The sequence below is a fragment of the Macaca thibetana genome, chromosome 7 (assembly GCF_024542745.1).
Source record: "Macaca thibetana thibetana isolate TM-01 chromosome 7, ASM2454274v1, whole genome shotgun sequence".
Taxonomy (NCBI): domain Eukaryota; kingdom Metazoa; phylum Chordata; class Mammalia; order Primates; family Cercopithecidae; genus Macaca; species Macaca thibetana.
The window spans coordinates 53,761,516-53,780,429 of record NC_065584.1 but is presented as its reverse complement, the minus strand read 5'-3'; the positions used below and the strand labels follow the sequence as shown (position 1 = coordinate 53,780,429).

General features: G+C 45.5%; 4 protein-coding genes across 8 annotated transcripts in view; 3 read left to right on the top strand and 1 right to left on the bottom strand.

Annotated features, from left to right (window-relative positions):
• Window positions 1-18,914, top strand: part of CGRRF1 (cell growth regulator with ring finger domain 1) — a 1,085,659-nt gene that overhangs the window by 500,970 nt on the left and 565,775 nt on the right. The window lies entirely within an intron of this gene.
• Window positions 1-18,914, top strand: part of CDKN3 (cyclin dependent kinase inhibitor 3) — a 670,130-nt gene that overhangs the window by 218,817 nt on the left and 432,399 nt on the right. The window lies entirely within an intron of this gene.
• Window positions 1-18,914, bottom strand: part of BMP4 (bone morphogenetic protein 4) — a 77,240-nt gene that overhangs the window by 4,524 nt on the left and 53,802 nt on the right. Inside the window, exon 1 of one of the 5 annotated variants that reach the window (XM_050798263.1) lies at window positions 2,469-2,601. The exons of 1 other annotated variant lie outside the window; for it this stretch is intronic. Coding sequence is in view for 1 of the 4 variants with exons in the window: in XM_050798265.1 (XP_050654222.1) it covers window positions 2,469-2,530 (62 nt within the window). In the remaining 3 variants the exon portion in view is untranslated. Of the gene's footprint in view, window positions 1-335; window positions 1,825-2,259; window positions 2,602-18,914 lie in introns of those variants that run through there. 3 more of the 5 variants (XM_050798261.1, XM_050798265.1, XM_050798262.1) reach the window with 3 other exon arrangements.
• LOC126959353 (uncharacterized) lies at window positions 1,610-8,361 on the top strand. The gene is made up of 2 exons (XM_050798277.1): window positions 1,610-2,036; window positions 7,933-8,361. The coding sequence occupies exons 1-2, from the start codon at window positions 1,610-1,612 to the stop codon at window positions 7,953-7,955; spliced, it is 450 nt and encodes a 149-aa protein (XP_050654234.1). The 3' UTR covers window positions 7,956-8,361.

Here is an 18,914-nt window from a genome sequence, read left to right as displayed (position 1 = left end):
GGGACAGACGCCGGGGCTCGCAGCTCCGGGCAGATTCAGAGAGAGGCGTCGCTGCAGAAAGGACGCATCACAGTTTTCAGATCTTAATGTCGCCGAGGTTTTACAACTCCCAACCCGGCGCAGAAAGGAAATCCCACCATGTTCCCGAGAGTCGAGAAAACCGTGAACAGCTTTCGGCCTGCGCTCGACCTCTGCGTCTGCGTCTCTCTCGCCTCGGCTTGGCTTATTTTTTAAACCACCACACTCCTTCACCCGCCACTTCCTTCCCCCACCCCCTTCCTCCGTTGCACCAGCAGCAGAGTCGCAGCAAATACTCCTTCAAGAATTTTACCTACCTACAGCTCAAGCGATTACTAGGATGTACTGACTAATTGAAGATGCTGCGGCGCGCGTGGGTCGCTCAGAGCAAGGGCCTCTTCGAAAACCCGACTCGTCGCAACTCAGCGTTCGCAGGGCCGGGCGTGCCAGGTCGCCCCCGGGACCCTGGCCCCATGACTCCTGCCCCAAAGCCCACTCCACCCGATCTCCCTTTCCTGAGGCTGTTCCTGGTTGCCGCTTTGGTCGCTCTGGAGCTCAAGGGCTCGGGTTGCCTGCCGCCCCACTCTCCACGCAAAAACTTGGTTTTCTTCTTAGGGGCACTTGCAGGTAGACTTGGAGGAAGAAGAGTAAAGGATCGAGCAGCTCAGCCCTCCCTCCCGACGGTGGATGCCCGGCGTCGACCGACACCTCAGGTCCGGGTGCGGAGGCCGCGGGCGCCCCTGCGCGACCATCCGTGCCCCGCAAGAGCTGCGCGGCTTTCGCCTTTGCTGGTCCCGCGCCACCGCTGGGGCGGACTGCGAAAGGGTTGGGAAGAGCAAAGGGTTTTTTTGTTTTGTTTGAGACGAAGAAGCCCTTTAAAAAGCCCGGCGAGGACAGATCCAGAAGTAGAGAAAGGAGACGGAGGCAAGCTGGTGCCCGCAAGGCAGAGGGACAGTGGAAGGGGCGGGCGCCCGGGATCCCCGGAAAACCCTCGGCCCCAAGGAATCTCCTGGGGCGGGAGCATGCGGTTCTAAAACCGAGAGGATAGGGAGGGGAAGGGGGAGTTGCCTTTCAATTTCGGACTCACCAGGATTCATCTCTCATCACATTTTTCTTCTCAAATTTTTAAATCGAAAAGATAAAAGCCAAAAGAACTTTCATCCCCAGAACTTTTTCTTGGGGGAAAGGAATGCAACTCGGGGTGGTTGTCCTTCACTTCCCTACCCGAATCTTCTCCTAATGCCGAAATGTGTTTACAGGTAGCCTCAGTTTACCAACTATGTATCTTTTGGGGTGTTTACGTCTCACAAAGCCTTCAACTCATAAACCGCGATCCTTGAAAACCATCCTCCAAAGAAGTGCTTAGGAGGCGTCTGAGGCCCCCGGACCAACTCCCGCTGGAAAAAGACTGCAGGGACCCGGGAATCACGGGATCCTTTCCCGTCGGTTCCGGGCCGGGAGGGCCAGGAAGAGCCGCGCGTCCGCCTTTCGTCCCGCCAGGAACTCCCCATAGGACACGACACCGCAGGAACGCGCGTCCTGGGAGCCCCTGGGATCCTGGCGGTCGTCTCTACGGACCCTACACCATGAAATGATAGAGGGGAGGCTCCTTCGGTTCCGCAAGTCGACGAAAATAGCTCGTGGAGAAGGCGCCTCCTGCAACTGCAGTTCGCAAGCTCTCGGGGCGCCCCGCCAGCTGGGGGCCAGATTGGGTGACACTCCCCTCGACGCAGCCTCCGGAGCGGCGCGCACTCTCCAGAGGCCAGCAAGACTGCGCTCTCTACCGCAGAACCAGCTCCAGCTAGGTGTTCTCTCCCCATCTCGCCGTCGCTCTGCCCCCTCACTCTCTCCGGACCTCAGAGCCGGCTCTTTCCTTCCTCCTCCCGCCCTTTCCGTCCGGGGATCGCAACCTCCAGCCCGTGGGCAACGCGTTCAGCCCAAGACCCCACAGTTTTTCCCAACGACCCCCTACCAAGGGCTTCTCTTGCTTCTGTTCTCCTGCCCCGCACTTCCCAAAGGTGAGAATCTCCCAGGGACTGCTGGACAGAGAAGGCCTGGGCAGGGGCAGCAGCCGGTATTTAAAGGTCTTTCAGCGCCAGCATCCCCACCTCCAGTACCATTATAGGAAAATAATTAGGCCACCTTTTGCCTCGGTCACAGCCTGAGTCCCCAGCTTATTCCCCCCAAGGAGGCTCCTAGACCCCCTCTGCCTGTCTCCCCTCACCAGGTAGCCTTGCTCACCATAGGTCCCTGCAGTAGCGGGCTCGCCAGCAGCAGCTCCTGGGGACCTCTGAACGGTTGTAGTGAACCTGGGCGAGGGCCGGGGACTGGGGCGCTGCAGGCTCGAGACAGCTTGGACGGGAATCCCATCGGGGAGACAGGCTAGATACTCAGCCCGAGCAGCAGCGGCGTCTCAGGCTCGCGTCCCTCGGCTCGGATGCCACACTCACCTAGCTTCCGGGCCGGGCTCCGCGCTCCTTCCCTCCCTCCCTCCTCCTCTGCCTTCTCGCATCTTCCTTCCTCCTCTTTCCCTCCCTCGCTTTCTTTCTTTCCTTCCTCCTCCTCTTCCCCGGCGGCCCCTCCCTTCTTCCCTCCTCCCTCGCTCGCCTCCCTTTCTGGGGATGGGAGCCCCGCCCACATCCTCCCCTCCAGCCTCCCGACCTCGCCTAGCAGGCCCGGGTCCCGGAAGCCCAGGCAGCGCCCGAGTCCGCAGCTGCCGTCCGAGCTGGGACGCCGATGCCTCCAGCTCTGGGAAGCGGCTGGGGCTCACCTGGGGACCACGTGCGGAGGTACTAGAAAGCATGCACCGACTAGTCGCTGTACCTTCCAAAAATACCCATGGGAGTCTGGGCTTCCCTGAGTTTAGTGTAACTGCTGCCCAAACTGATGATTAAAACACTGAGTAATCACCATTTACCCTGAGTAATTAGAGATAATGAAACACCTCTAAAATCAGGTTATGGAGAAAGGAGCTGTTGGATCGGTTTAAAAGGTGGCCTTCCATAAACTGTTAAAGGATTTCCAAACGTTGAGAAACAGGCTGCGTGCAGAACTGTGTGCCAGTGAGAGATACCTCTTGGGCTGTTAAAGGTGAATTTCCTTCCAAAACATTCTTCAAGTGCGTTTTGTGGAACGCCTTGGTGATGACCCTGAGGTAGACCCCAGTAAACGAGCTCACTTGCCTCCTCCCCACAAGGCCAAAAGACAGAGGTGGCCTGCAGACAGGCTGAGGCCACGTTTTTACAGTTAGAAAAATCTGTTTCTAGCTCAGAAGCCGTCTTAAGAACCGACACAGCAGTTATTTTTGTTGGTGGTGTTATGGTTGATGTTGATTTTTTTGTTCATTTTTGGTGTACCTAAGAATCCTGACACTCCAGGAGTATCAGGTGGTTATCCAAGGAGATAACCACAGAAGCAATAACCTTTTAGGCCACAGCAAGACAAGAAAAGATGCCCCTTGGTCTGTTTTCAAAGAGGGGAGATGAGGAATTGGCCCTTTCATATAAAAACATTTTAGTAATCATATTAGCAGGGAGGTGGAATATGGTGGCTTTTAAACCTTCCCAAACAGGAACTAATTTCACACACTGCCTCAGATGGAGCAGTGAGGGAGCTATCAGCCTCATCTCTCTGTTTTACAAACAAGGAAAGGAAGGACTACCAGGTTAAAGGGACTTGCCTAGATCTCTGAAGTAAATCACAGCCTCTGCTCCAGAGCTAATGCTTCAGGGAGGGGTTGAGGCTCACAGCCTGAGCTCCAGGTAGCCAGGGGAGTGCTGGAAGACTGAGCATTTCCTGTCCTGGATTTCTTTCCCTGGGACAGACATGACACTTTACTGTCTCCACAAAGCATTTAGGTCTTTACTTAAACAGATATTGGCCCCGGGTGTCGCATCTATAAAAACTTTACATTTATACACCTTCAATATTTAAAAAACAAGAACTGCTTCCTGTGTGGAACACAGATTACAAAGGGTGTGAAATACCTGAGATCAGAAAAGCAACTGTCAGAGCAAGGCCAAGACATCCTGCCATCTTTTCCCGGCCTAAGTCTTTTGACCTAATAATGCACCAAACAACAGAAACAAGCTGTAGGGCTTTGGGCAAGTCTTTTCATTCCTGTGAGTGTCAGTTTTCTCATCTGCAGAATGAAAGGATTGGGCCAGATCATCTGCATGCTCCCTTTATATTTGAAAATGATTTGATTATTTAATTGTAATTTTAGCCAACATACATCTTCTTTCATTTTAAATCACTCCTGAGTTGACTTTCTCTAAGAACTTCTGATTAAAACAGGACAGGGCAATAACACCACCCCAAAAGGATGACAAAATATACCTCCAGCTTCCAAATACTCAAAATCACAATTAATTATTAAAAATAATAACAGAAAATTAAAACTCCATTAAATAGTTACCTAATGTTCCTCCTGCAGTACCAGGCATTGTGCTCCTTTAGCACAGTACCTGAAGTAAGGACAGATTAAATGCTCACTGAACCCCTAAATCAATCACTATTGTTTTAATCATTAACAAAATGTGTTTCTTAATATTTAAACTCAGAAACAGCAGTGATATGCTGTTCTTAAAGGCAGGACTTTATTTTATTTTAAAGAACAAATGTCGTTTTGGGTTTTTTTTAATTCCAAAGGTTTTTGAATGACAGTTTTTGTCTCATTTTGCTGCAGCCCAGACAATAAAGTGGCCACTGATTGGCCCATCCATGAGTCTGTGACACTCACAGTCCAGGAGTTTCCAATTAAGCTACCCAACACACCTTGTTTAGACCCCTGATACGAATCTTCAGATATATGATGAGAGAACTCAGCTTTAGTTCTCTTGGGACAGCTTTATTTCTCTCCCCATATTTTAGATGGGTGCAAGCCATCTGTTATCAACTGCTTTTACCCACTCTTCCTCTTTCCCCCCTTACTCGTGCCAAAGAACTAATTACTTGTTGGTTAGAGAGCTAAATCAACCACAGCCTAGTGATCAGAGTTGGTGAGAAGAATCAGTTTAGTTATTTTCCCTATCTCAAACTTACCTGTGAATTTTCATGTTTTTATAGAACATGGTAGATAGACCAAATAAAACTGTACCCTTAAAGCATATTGATGAAGAGGAGAAACCCACCATAATTCAGGAGCAACTATTGCTCCTATGCTGCTACTGCTGAATGGAGGGCATTCCTTTGTTGGATCTTTCCTGGAGAACATCAAGAAAGAGTGGCTGGTCAATAGCCTGTCGGCGAGCCCTTGGGACAGCCTTTTTCAAAGTATGTTCTCAGGACTGTAAGCCTCAGAGTAGGGTGGGGGTGCAGATAAAATGCAGATTTCCTGGCCCTGCCCCAGATCTGGACCCAGAAATCTGTATATTTCACAAGGTTCTCTGGTCATTCTGAGCACACTAAAGCTTGAGAGCTACTGTGGATTTTTTTTTTTTTTTTTTTTTTTTTTTTTTTTGAGATGAATTTTGGCTCTTATTGCCCAGGCTGGAGTGCAATGGCATAATCTCAACTCACCACAACCTCCAACTCCCAGGTTCAAGCGATTCTCCTGCCTCAGCCTCCCGAGTAGCTGGGATTACAGGCATGTGCCACCACGCCCGGCTAATATTTTGTATTTTTACTAGAGACAGGGTTTCTACATGTTGGTCAGGCTGGTCTCGAAATCCTGACCTCAGGTGATCCACCCACCTCGGCCTCCCAAAGTGCTGGGATTACAGGCGTGAGCCACGGTGCCCAGCCCCTGAGAGCTACTGTTTTAAAAGCTATTTTGCTTCCATTTTCTATGCTGATAAGTGCCATTAAAAGGCTGGTACCAAGACATCATTAAACAGGCAAGGAATATGCTTGGCTTGAGTTTTATAAACTGTTAAATGTGGCAATTATAGTATCACTATGCCCTGAACACACCAAATAGGTCTATGCAAGTGAAAAGATAATCCTATGGATACAATAGCCCTTAATTCCCCATCCCCAGTTAAGAACCACATCAGGTCTTCAAACCTTCTTTGCCAATTAGGTGTCTGGTGAAGCTATGGAAGGAATTCCCAGAGTCATTGCTAAGTTTTGAGAGGCAATAAGCTAGATCAATTGGAATTGGAATTCGAATTGGAAGTGATCTCTGAAATTGGCCAGAAATATTAGTTTTCCTCTTAATATTTATCATATGTTATATATTTGCCCTATAGATCTCTAGCCCTTACAACAACCCTTATAAAATCTCTTTCCTACAGATGAGAATCTGAAGTTTAGAGAGGCTTTGTAAGTTGCTCAAGGTCACAAAGCTAGAAGGTGGTGGACCCCAAGTCCAAACCATGTCAGTCTCTCCTCTCCCTGGACCTGCAGGTGGGGGAGCAAGTGAGGGGTATTGTGGATAGATCCCCGAGGCTTATCCTGGAAGCTTTCCCCAGGCCAAGGCACCAGCTGCTGCTCCATCCTGGCAGCATGCTATTACCAGGAATTTCAGGATATCTTCCCAAGTTCTTAGATAACAAAATAAAATCAAGACCTAGAAGTTTGTTTCTTCCTGACGTTCCTATATAAGCCCACCTTAGGGCAAGACTTTTATGTGACCTTTCCTGAGAAAAAGGTTATGATCTTGAGAAAGGAGCTAATTATCTCTGCTGGGTCCAAGTCTCCTCATTGTAAAACGTGGAGCTTGAACAGGGTCCTCACAGGTCTTTCTCAGGCCCCAGAATACAGAGACAATATAACCTGGTCGTTAAAATCACAGTCAAATTTCTTAATCTCCAGTGTCCACTCATTATGTTTTGTCTATGTAGATCTGACCCATGAACACAGCTCTGCCAAGATAACTACTCACTGTCAAAATCATACCTACTCTGAGCAATTAGTTTTTACTAATAGTCTGAGACTGAATGACATGTCCAAAAAGCATTTTCCGTCTGAGTTTTCGGATTCCTAACACCTCTAACTTTTAATAATTTTTTTCCCTGTCCCTCAGGCTAAAACATAAACTCATTTTCTTTCTTTCTGGTCTAAAGATGAACTTTTAACCCAATTGCACAAGTTGTTCCTTCTCTAAACATTTAGTATTGTTGCCAACCTTTGGTATGCCTCACTCAAACTAAATAATACTGGATGCTGATATTTTCTCATGACAAAAAGAAAATCTAATACTATTTCGTTTCCTTATGTTTTAAATTACTGCCTTGCTACTTTCTGGAATATGGTCCTTTCTAGAAAAGCCCTTCAATATTAACATCCAAGCCGGGCGTGGTGGCTCATGCCTGTAATCCCAGCACTTTGGGAGGCCGAGGCCAGCGGATCCCGAGGTCAGGAGATCGAGACCATCCTGGCTAACACGGTGAAACCCCGTCTCTACTAAAAATACAAAAACTTAGCCGGGTGTGGTGGCGGGCACCTGTAGTCCCAGCTACTCAGGAGGCTGAGGCAGGAGAATGGCATGAACCCAGGAGGCAGAGCTTGCAGTGAGCTGAGATCGCCCCACTGCACTCCAGCCTGGGCAATAGAGTGAGACTCTGTCTCAAAAACAAACAAACAAACAAGCAAAAAACCAAGCAAACAAACAAACAAAAAATCCAAAATAGACAGAGACTTCTAAATGAACCCCCAGTGATATCAGACAGATGAAAAGACTTTTTATGTCATAACATGTTTAATATGTGGATGGCAGACAGGGCATGGATATGAAAAGTCTTTCTTTTCTAGGGAATGATCAGGATGGGATTGACATGCAATGACAGATTTTTGGGTTTTGACTATTCTCAGTTTCCTCTCCTAAAAAAATAGTCGACTGCACTCACTCAATTCTACAACAGGGATGCTGTTTGAAAATAAATTCTTTTAGAGGATATCAAAAATTTTAAACCTTGAAATGTCTTTGTTTTGTGCTCATACGTCCTTCTCATTCTCTTTTTCTGACCCTAGTGTGCGGGAACAGTGTGACCTAAACAAGAACATAGTGTCACTATAGGATGAGTGACACTTGGAAGCAGAGGCAGAGTGCTACATGGACACCTGACTGTACCAAATGGTTATTGTGGTTTCCCAATCAGATGCCAATTGTGGAATACCAGCTAATATTCTACCCTCAATTCATGCTAAAAGCTTTCCAGTCTTTCTCAAGGAAACCTGTCCAAAGGGATATGTGATCCAAGGAATTGTTACTGTATAAGTAAAACTTGGATGTTTTTACTAATAGTCCACATATTTCACAGCCCTTTGGTGGAGAGCCTTTTTCATTAATGTTCTGTTCAAGAATAATTGCATAGTATTTATAATCCTCTCAGGGATTAAGTATAGATGTAACATACAACTCAAAAATGCTTGTTGATGTTCACTTTGTAAAAATTCATCAAGTTGTTTACTTGATATTCATGCACTTTCTTTTTGTGTTATATATTTTTTAATTAAATGCTTATGGAAACTATGCTTTTAAAATGATTTTTTAAAAGTTATTTTCTTTGACCATTAGTTGAAGCCCACTAGCAATACACAATGTTTGGAGCCAAATGGTTGGGCAGGGCAAAACCAGGGGGAGCCTATTCTATGGTCCTCTGGTGGCCACAGCACCTGAGAAACTAATATGTGGCTTCAGGAAATCCACTCTGGGGCCACAGAAGAAAGAACAGTTGTACCAACCAAGGCCTAGCCTCGGGACTGGTACAGCCCATGGTAGAAGGCAAGATGTCTGACACAATCCTGGCATGTTCCTTAAACTCTTGGGAGGGCTGGTAACCACTGGACCAGAACAGAAGCTCCTGGAGTAATCTGAGACTTGTGCTCAGCTCTTCCCTTCCTTGGCTTCTCTTGCTAAGAAGCTCAGACTGGCACTGCAAACCATCAATCTCTGGGCCGAAATGGCAAGGTCATCAGATATGTATTTCTTAGGATAAAAATGCAGGAAGGTAAAACTTCATCCAAAACAGATAACAGTTTAAGAGAAAGAAATGGGCTCCACCCCCAGATTCTGGGAGCCCGGGGCTTAGGAGATGGGCTGGGGAAAGGATGGTGATAGAGAAAATGGGACTCCCAAGTGACTGTCTTGGTCCCTCACCACAGCTGAATCCCAGCTTTGATGCAGAGAGATGGAGTCAAGTGCATGTGACCGGGCTTTGACCCTTTTCAGAATCTTGCACCCACAGGGCCAGGCTCAGAGATTGTGCAAACTCAGTTTCAGGGAGTCAGAGAAATCGAAGAGAGGTGTTGAGAGGCTGGGCTGCAAGTAAAGTATGAGGTAAGGGGTTGAAGGAGGGAGTCCTGCTCTTGAGGAGCAGCCCTGATGCACACTCCACTCACCTCCTCCAGGCAGAAGAAGAACAAGGTGTGCACGCGGGGAAGTTCGGAGGCCCGCTTCGTCTTTCTAGACTGCAGCTGCGCCAACATGCTGGGGACACAAGGATCACCAGTCCGAGTACCTCCCCACCCCTCCCTGAGCCAACTAAGGAGAACAACTTCCCAGCTCCTTATCCTCATTCCCTCCCTTATCACGCGCAGACTGGACTTCTCCGATATCCCCTAATGTAAAGAAACATCCGCGTGCTCCGCCGATGCCCCAGGGCCACCGGAAGAGAGCAGTGGGGTGTGAGAACTAGGCTGTTTCCAGTGGCTGGTGGGCGCGGGGGGAGCGACTACTGCGCCCTCCCCTTGGGCATTCCTCTCCGGTCCCTGAGGCGACGCCCTAGTAAGCCTCCACGGACGTCAGCGAAGGGTGGGTGGAGGGTCACCCTGACCGCGCCCCACAGCTGGGCCCTGCGCTCTGCCCACCGCCACGCCACCTTCACCGCGCGATGCCGGCACTCCCGCCTTTCTCTTGCCCTCGTTATTTTTAGTTCGGCTGCTGCACCTCCCTGCTTGCAACAGCTCGCCCCGCTCTCAGACTCGTTTTGCAGGATTTGTGCCCCCGGTGGCTAACCTGATCCGCACTTGAATAAACAGCGAGCGCCCGGGCAACCTGGGCGAGCCACCCGCGCGGAATTTGCATCCATCCGCACCAGAGGTTCCCGAGACGCTAAGCGTTCTCGCCTACCAGAACTTGGAAACAATGGACCATCCCCGGAATGAATGAATGAAATTTTTAAAACGAAAAGGACAGGGGCAGCGGCAGAGCGGCTCCTGGGACAATTTTGCCCGTGCTTCCTGACGTTCTCTCCGTGAAGCCCAAGGGGACGCCGGGGCAACAGGGTACAGGAGCCCGGATGATAGTGGCAGAAAATTAAATTTGGATAGTATTTGTTAAGTTTGCTTTCCTAGCTAGCTGCCCCCTCCACTACCATTTCTATCTTAAGACAGGCTTTCCAGGTGGCAGAGGATGGCTTTTCTCATCAGTTAAGAAAAAAAGCGTGCTCCCCCAAGGTCTGAGTTTGTGTGATGGGCTGTTTCCACTTGCCAAGCCCTGCGGTGGTACCTGCAAGCTTATGCGATAGTAGGAAAGTGAGATTTGTAAGGCCTGGAGGAGATGTGAGGTTGCCAGAGGCCACTTCAGATAGTCAGTTCCTGGTGGGTTAGTGAATCATTGCACAACCTTAAGGGCTCCAGCCTTCCTGCAAGCCAGTCAAACAAAAAGAAAACATAACAAAGAGTTTTCTTTATTCAGCATAAAGGGATGGCTGGCTAGCTTTTGAAGTTTTTCCTCAGAATTCTGATTTTTATTCTGAAAATCTGAGTTTTGTTTCTTGTTCACCTCCAACAAGTTAGGATGTCAACTATGGATAACAGGTAAACATGCCTCCAAATATGCTGTGGCACTCTGTGACTTGACTAGTTCTACAGCTAGAACCCAAGGAGTTTGGATGATCTAGTTTTATTTCCCCAGTTTTAGAAGAAATTCAGGGAGAAAAAATGGGGACAAAAACCAGGTGATTAAGGGACTAAGATTCTCAAGGGGTAAGTAAAAGTGATTGTTGGCTTTGTTTGTTGTATTTAAATTAAATGTTAATCTCTTTAAACTAGAGATTCTTAGGCCTGCCATTTGACTTCATTAAGAATCCCTGGATGGATTTTAGGGGATCTGTGAAAACTCCGACATTTATGCAGATAATTTTTTATGTAAACGTAAAAGTGCTTGGGGGTGCATGACTTCCTCTATGTTTCCATGTGCTAAATCTTTTCTATTGGGATATGTCTCCAAGTTGCACTCATAACAAACTTTCATCCAGTGGTACCTAGTTTTCACACTCAACAACAAAACGTTCTTAACTCATCACTGAGACAACAGAAACTCCACTCTGTTAAGAGCCAACAGTCACAGGGGAAAGGACCCTGGCACAATAGTGACCTGGAGCCTAAGTCCCTGCTCTGCCCCACGTTAACTGTACCCACCAGTTACCCACTGAAGACTCTTGTGACTTAACGTGAGGATCAAACGTTGGAGTGTACATGAAACCAATTTACAGATCACAAAATACATGGCTAGTGGTATTTATGAAATAAATGCTGATGGGTTTCCACATGCTAGAATTATGAAATTATGAAATTCCAATTGTTCATAATTAAATGAACAATTATGTGAATAATTATAATTATGTGAATATGTGCATATTTTCTTCAACCATATACTTATAAGGAAAATCAACATACTTTGGATTCCTGACCATTGTTAGTCATATTCATGTTTCATTATCTCATTTAATCCTCAAAAAAGCTCCTTGTGGTTTATATACCACAGTTATCAACACACATCGCCCCACCCCCATCACCACCACCACCAACTTTCTTTTAGCATTTGAGGAAAGAAGTGTAGAGAGGTTAAGTAATTTGCCTAAGGCCACCCAGCTAACAAACACCAGGTTTCGATTTCAGATAAAGTTCCTGTTTACAAGAGGGGAATATTAGAAAAAGAGCAAATTTTGTACAGCTTTAGGTAAATTTAATTCCTTGTGCATTTTGTGCAAAAGTACAGGAGTTTTAAATAGAGCAGCCACAATTAAGATGGTCAGTCTTCTCGTATACTCTTTGCTGGAAAACTGTCCTTAACCCATTTATTTCCCCCCTTTCATTTCCTCCACAGTTCAGGTTCACTAGTGTCTTAATAAAAATGTATATACATAGTTCCTTATTAGTGGCATCTAGCTTCTTTAACTAATTAGGCAGGCTTAGAAGGGAAAGAGCATCTCTGTCCTCCACTTCTGCAACTTTTTCCAGTAACCCTTTGAACTAAGAAGCATCATCTATGGCAGCCAGTAGATGCCAAACTGAAGCCATCGAATGGCTGAATATCTCAAAGTTAACTCAAAGTTAATTAGCAAGGACATATCTCTTTTGTGTATAGCACCCAGTCATGAAGCTAAAGAAGTCAAAACAGATATATTTCGTGGCTTCCTGAGTTATAGGGAAATTAAGAAAACAACCATGAACTCTGATCTACTTTCTTTTAAATACTTTCTTATGCCTTTAGCACTGGCATGTGGGTTTGTTCAACACAGTCTTCCTATTTCATTTCTCTTTAGCATAAAATCCTTAATAGCAAACTGTACACTACATAGTTTGTGGATGTTCCATAGAACAGAAGGACATCTGTTCTTGATCTTTAATTATGTTTTAATTATATCTTGAGAACCAGTATCACAAAAAATGAGTTGCTGGAGGTCAAGACCCAAAAGCAAAAGCAAAAAAAAAAAAAAAAATTATGGATTATAGTAGGTACGTTGCTAAAAAAAATTATGAATGATGGTGTGCTCCTGTATGAGACTCAGATTGCTGGAATAACAGACAAAAGCATCTTCTTAGTAACATTTTGATACTTAAACAAGGAGGAATTGATGAAATGATTTGTTAAAGTGCTTTAGTCACTGTTGTGTGTTTTTTTTTTAAATACAGACTTGAAGTCAGGTAGCCTGGTTTCAGGTATAACTAAAACTAGTTCATACTATTGGCATGAACATGGATATGTGACTTTATTTCTGGAGGCCTCTGCTTCTTGATGAGTTATGTGGGCTATATGATATCTCAACTTCAGAGGTTGATGGGCTTTTTCTGCAAAGGGCCAGAGAGTAAATATTTCAGGCTTTGTGGGCCACATGCTGTCTCTGTCATTATTTTTTTCTCTTCCTCCTAGTCTTTTTCCTCCCTCTCCTTCTCTTCCTTTTCCTCCTCCCTGTTCTTTTTCTTCTACAATTGTTTACCATTTATATTTGTTGGCTAGGGCTGCTGTAACAAACTACCACAAGTTGGGTAGCTTAAACAAGAGAAATTTATTGTCTAACAGTTTTGGAAGCTAGATGTCTAAGATCAAGGTGTTGGCAATGTTGGTTCTATTGAGAGCTGAAAGGGAGGCTTTGTTCCATGTCTCTCTCCTCACTTCTAGTGGTCTAGTCTTTGGCATTCTTTGACTTGTAGAAGCATCACCCCCATCTCTGCCTTCACATTCATATGGTGTTCTCCCTGTGTACACATCTATGTCCAAACTACCCCCTTTTATAAAAGCATCAGTCATAATGGGTTAGGGACCCATCCTTCTCCAGTACGATTTCAGATTATACCTGTAATGACCCAATTTCCAAATAAGCTCACATTCTGAGGTGCTGGCTGTTCATGAATTTGAAGGGACCACAATTCAGTTCATAAGGCCATTCCTAGCTCATAGACTATACGAAAACAGGTTATAGGCCACAGTTTGCTGATCCCCCTAGTAAAGCTCCTATTTACTCTAAAATCCTATAAACCTTTATTCTCCATTACATTCTCTGACAAATTATTTGCCTCTTATATTCATTTGACAAATTTTTTACTGAGCACCTACATTATGCTAGGCATTGTTATTGGTGCTGGAACAAAGAAGTGAAAAACTGATGAAAATCATTGTCTTTCTGGGTCTTAGAATCTGATAGGAAAGGCAGACCACCAACAAAATAAATGAGAACAATCTATCGCATGTTAGATGACAATAGGTACAAAGAATAAAAATTAAATGGGAAAAAGAGATGGCCATGGTGTTGAATTTTAATAGGGGGGTCAGGTGATGCTTCACAGAAAAGGTGACATTTGAGCAGAGACATGAAGGAGATGAGGGAGCCAGACACATGGATACCTGGAGAAACAGTGTCCAGTCAAAAGGAAGACCAAGATGTACTCTGAGGTGGAAATGGGCCAGGTGTGATCAGGAAACAGCAAGGAGGCAAGTGTGATTGAGTGGAGGGAGCCAAGGGAGAATATTAGGAGAGGTGAGAGAGGTGAGCTGTTCCCTGGTGTATGATCTTGCACCACCACCTTCAGAGCCTGTGCTGAGACCAAGTGAGACAAGCATGGCACCTAGGGCACACGTTTTAAGGAGGCAATCATTCCCAGGGTTGTGCAAGTGTAGGATGGACACCTGAGAGGGAGTGCCTCCTTAAGTCATGCACCCTAGGTGCCTCTCTGGCCTCATCCCAGTTCTGGATCCTGGTTTGGGTTCTGGCTTCAATTGCAAGTGGTACAGGAAGACTCTGGAGGGTTTTCAGCAGAAGAGTGCCATGATCAACCTTAAATTTTATCAGGATCACTCTGGTTGCTGTACTTAGAGAAAGGATAGTATAAAGGAGACTTCCTTTATTAGGATAAAATAGTCTTCAATAAGAAGACTATTGAAATAACTTCCAAAGTAAAATGGCAAAAGACTTCTTATCTGGTAATCCACCAAGGGTTGGGCTACCCTAAAAAGCTGTCAGAAATATAACCAGTAGACATTTAATTGTCTTTTTGTTTTCACTTAACATTCTTTTGAAGTCATCTACATGCTAGACCACTTGTCAGGTGCTAGAATTTGAGTCTAATAATGAGCAAGAAATGATCCCTGTCTTAAAGAATTAGTAATTCCTCCCAACCTCCCTCCCTCCTTTCCTTCCTTCTTTCCTTCCCTGCCTCCCTCCCTCCCTCCCTCTCTCCTTCCCTCCCTCCTTCCTTCCTTCCTTCCTTCCTTCCTTCCTTGTGTCCTTATATTACAAAATTTTGCAAAAACAAAACAACCCATATTTTGAGGCCTAACTTTTTGGGAATTCATCAGCTTTCTTTGTTGAATTTTTCTGGTTCAGGCATCCCACATCCATCCCATTCAGAGCGGTATATAAATGACAGTGAGTATCAAGAAATTACTTAGAAAATCAGCCATGATTTATTCGGAATTCTCATGGCATTACTACATCTCCCTTTCACTCATAGGACCAGGAACTTTGGGGTCCAGAATATTAGCGATCCTTATACTCAATCCTCTCATTTGACTGATGAGACTGAGACCCACAAATATCAACCTATAATTTCCCACCTATTACTGGTAGAGTGTGGCAGACTGTATTTTTCAAAGCTGGCTGCAACAGTATCTTCCATTCCACATGCTCTTGAATGTGACTTCTGACACTCTTCCCACTGAGACATGGGGGTCTATGTTTTTTCTCTCTCTCTCTTTTTTTTTTTTTTGGTGTTGTTGTCGAGATAGAGTCTCGCTCTGTCGCCCAGGCTGGAGTGCAGTGGCACAATCTTGGTGCACTGCAACCTCTACCTCCCAGGTTCAAGCAATTCTGCCTCAGCCTCCCAAGTAGCTGGGATTACAGGCACCTGCCACCACGCCTGGCTAATTTTTGTATTTTTAGTAGAGACAGGGTTTCACCATGTTGGCCAGGCTGGTCTGTAACTCCTGACCTCAAGTGATCCGCCTGCCGTGGCCTCCCAAAATGCCGGGATTACAGGCGTGAGCCACTGTACCTGATCTTGTTTTCTCCTTTTGAATCTGTTTTTCTGTAGCTTTGATGTTGTAACAAATTCCATGTCTTAGTGGCTTAAAATAACATAACTCTGTTACAATTCTGGAGGTCAGAATTCCATAATAGGTCTTACTGGGATAAAATCAAGATGTGAGCAGGGCTGCATTTTTTCTGGAGGTTCTAGGGTGCATCCGTTTTCTTGCCTTTTCCACTTTCTAGAGGAAACCTGCATTCCTTGGCTCATGACCAGCATCACTCTGCCCTCTGCTTCTGCATCACATCTCCTTCTCTGACTCTGACCCTCCGGGCTCGCGATTGTAAGGACCCTTGTAATTACACTGTGGCCACCTGGATAATCCAGGATAATCTCCCCATCTCAAGGTCTTTAGCTCAGTCAGGTCTGAAAAGTCCAGGTAAGGTAACATGTTCACAGGGTTGGAGATTAGGATGTGGACATTTTAGAGGGCTAGTATTATGCCTAACACACTGTGTAAGCTTATGGCTACAGAAGAACCAATGCTATGTAACATCCAAGACTACGTCATGAAAGTGATGGTGCTTCCAATTGGTTGCCTTAAATCACTCACTTTTAGAACCCAGGCGCTCTGCCATACAGAGAACGAAACAGACAAACGCATTGCCATCTTTGAGTTTACATGCAAAAAGGGAAGACAAGTGGCAATCAAATAGACAAACGTAATATAATATTAGGTGGGGTCGACCAATATTTCTCCTTTTATCATTTAAGAAAAGTGGAAAGAATTACAAAAATTGCGTACAGACTTCCATGGGGCCTGATTTGTATATTTAACACAAAATTTAATTTAATAAAAAGAAAGAGCTTACAATCCTCATCTATAGTGTGGATTTAAGTGTACTGTAACTGCACCAATAGTTTTGGGAAACCTGAGTGTTTCAGTTGTCTGGTACTTCAAAATAAACAATCCCAAAACAGAGTAGCTTAAAATCACAATTTATTATCACCTCTCCTGGTTCTCTAGATTGACTGGGCTCAGCTGGGCACTTCTTGCTTGGGTGGGGTTTCTTTTCGTTGCAGTCAGATGGTGGCTGTAGCAAAAGACATCTGAAGGCTGAACTGGGCCAGATGTTCAAGATGGCTTCTTCTCTCATGTGTATGGCCTCTCATCTGGATGACTAAAATTGCTGGGGAGAGGCCAGGTGTCTCTTCTTCTCCATGTGGCCTCTCAATTTGGCTAGTGTGGCTTTTATCGTGCCTTGGTGATCTAATGGTAGTTGGACTTTTCATAGAGTAGCTGGCATCCCCCAGAGAGAGCTTTCCAAGAACACAGGCTACTAGACTCCTTATGACCTAGCCTCAGAAGCCACACAATGTTACTTCTACCATATTCTATTGTTATACAAAAACCTGCCTAGATTCAACGTAGCAGGGGTCTATGCAAGGACGTGAATATCAAGAGGCAAGGTTCATTCGGGGACCACTGTTGAAGACTAGCTATCATAATGAGAGGTGTGGCCTAGGCAAAATGAAATTGCATTCTACTATGGAAATATCTAAAGTCACCCCACAGAACTCAGCCCAAACCAGGTAAAAGTCCTTCCCCAAAACAATTTCAAAGCCACAACCCTGCTAATTCTCTAGGTCACTTAATGCAGGCAGTGGTGAGACATGCTGACAGAGCCATTCTATCCATAAGCTATGACTCTCTGATGGGTGGAGCTAGTAAACCTAGGAGTCCCTTTTGTTAGAGAGTGAGGACTTCCACCACTGGGAGTCAGAAAGTATTTGTTTCTTTTCTCCAAAAGCGCCAAAACACATTTGAATGCCCAACTCCACTGTGTTCAGCACACGAGGAATGTTCCCATGCAATATAGACTAGTGGCAGCCCTGGCTAAAAGCTACTAAGTGCTTGTTTGGGACGAGGTGCTAGGCCAGTCTCTACAAATGCATGTAACTTATTTTGTTTTTGTAAAAATCCTATGAAGCAACTATTATCTCTGTATTATATATGGGAAAACTGAAGCACAGAAACTAAACAGTTTCCACTGGCACATATATAAGTGATAGCCCTGGGATTCAAACCAAGACAGTCCAATGCCAGGGCCCATCCTCTTTTTTTTTTTTTTTTTTTTTGACACAGAGTCTTACTCTGTTGCCCAGGCTAGAGTGCAGTGGTGCAATCTCGGCTCACTGCAAGCTCCGCTTCCTGGGTTCACACCATTCTCCTGCCTCAGCCTCCTGAGTAGCTGGGACTATAGGCGCCCGCCACCATGCCTGGCTAATTTTTTTGTATTTTTACTAGAGACGGGGTTTCACTATGTGAGCCAGGATGGTCTCAATCTCCTGACCTCGTGATCTGCCTGATCTGCCTGCCTCGGCCTCCCAAAGTGTTGGGATTACAGGCGTGAGCCACCGTGCCCTGCCGGCCCATCCTCTTAATCACTGCACTGTCCCGCCTTGAGCAACTCACAGGACTTCTCTGGGTTGCAGTTTCCTCATCTGTAAAAGAAAGCTAATACTCCTTCCTTCATGGACTTGTGCAAAGAACTGAATGTCTTAGGTTGGACACGGTGGCTCACGCCTATAATCCCAGCACTTTGGGAGACCGAGGTGGGTGGATCACTTGAGGTCAGGAGTTTGAGACCAGCCTGGCCAACATGGTGAAACCCCATCTCTACTAAAAATACAAAATATTAGCCAGGCGTGGTGGCAGTCACCTGTAATCCCAGCTACTCGGGAGGCTAAGGTATGAGAATTGCTTGAACCTGGGAAGCGGAGGTTGCAGTGAGCCGAGACCGTGCCACTGCGCTCCAGCCTGGGTAGCAGAGCAAGACTCTGTCTCAAAAGAAAAATAATAAAAAAAAAGTGAGTGTCTACCCAGTGCTGCCACTTAAAAGCTATGTAACCTTGCACAAATTTCTTAACCTTTCTGAGTCTTGGTTTCCTCATTTAATAAATGAGTATATTCTTATGAGGAGTCCATGGCATAATGCATATAAAGTGCAGTGTCTGGCATAAGGGGCTTGATAAGTAGTATTAATTGGTATAATATTATTAGTCCTTCTGTTTTAATATAATTTTGAGGTTGTTAACTTAAGCCTAATATTCTCACAAATCTCCTGCTGAAATTGTTGTTATTTTGTCTGATTTTCCCTGTTTCTTTACTTTCCCACCCAGGAAACAGCTGCATATTTGGGCAGAGAAACATAAAAAGTATTGGTAGATAATCAGGTTGCCACCACAGATGTCCCTGCCTC

Bases quoted from the DNA above. Each gene is read 5' to 3' on its own strand.
- LOC126959353 (XM_050798277.1), top strand. From the start codon at position 1,610: ATGATAGAGGGGAGGCTCCTTCGGTTCCGCAAGTCGACGAAAATAGCT. The intron at 2,037-7,932 runs GTGAGAATCTCC...TTCTGACCCTAG, and splicing joins CTGCCCCGCACTTCCCAAAG to TGTGCGGGAACAGTGTGACC.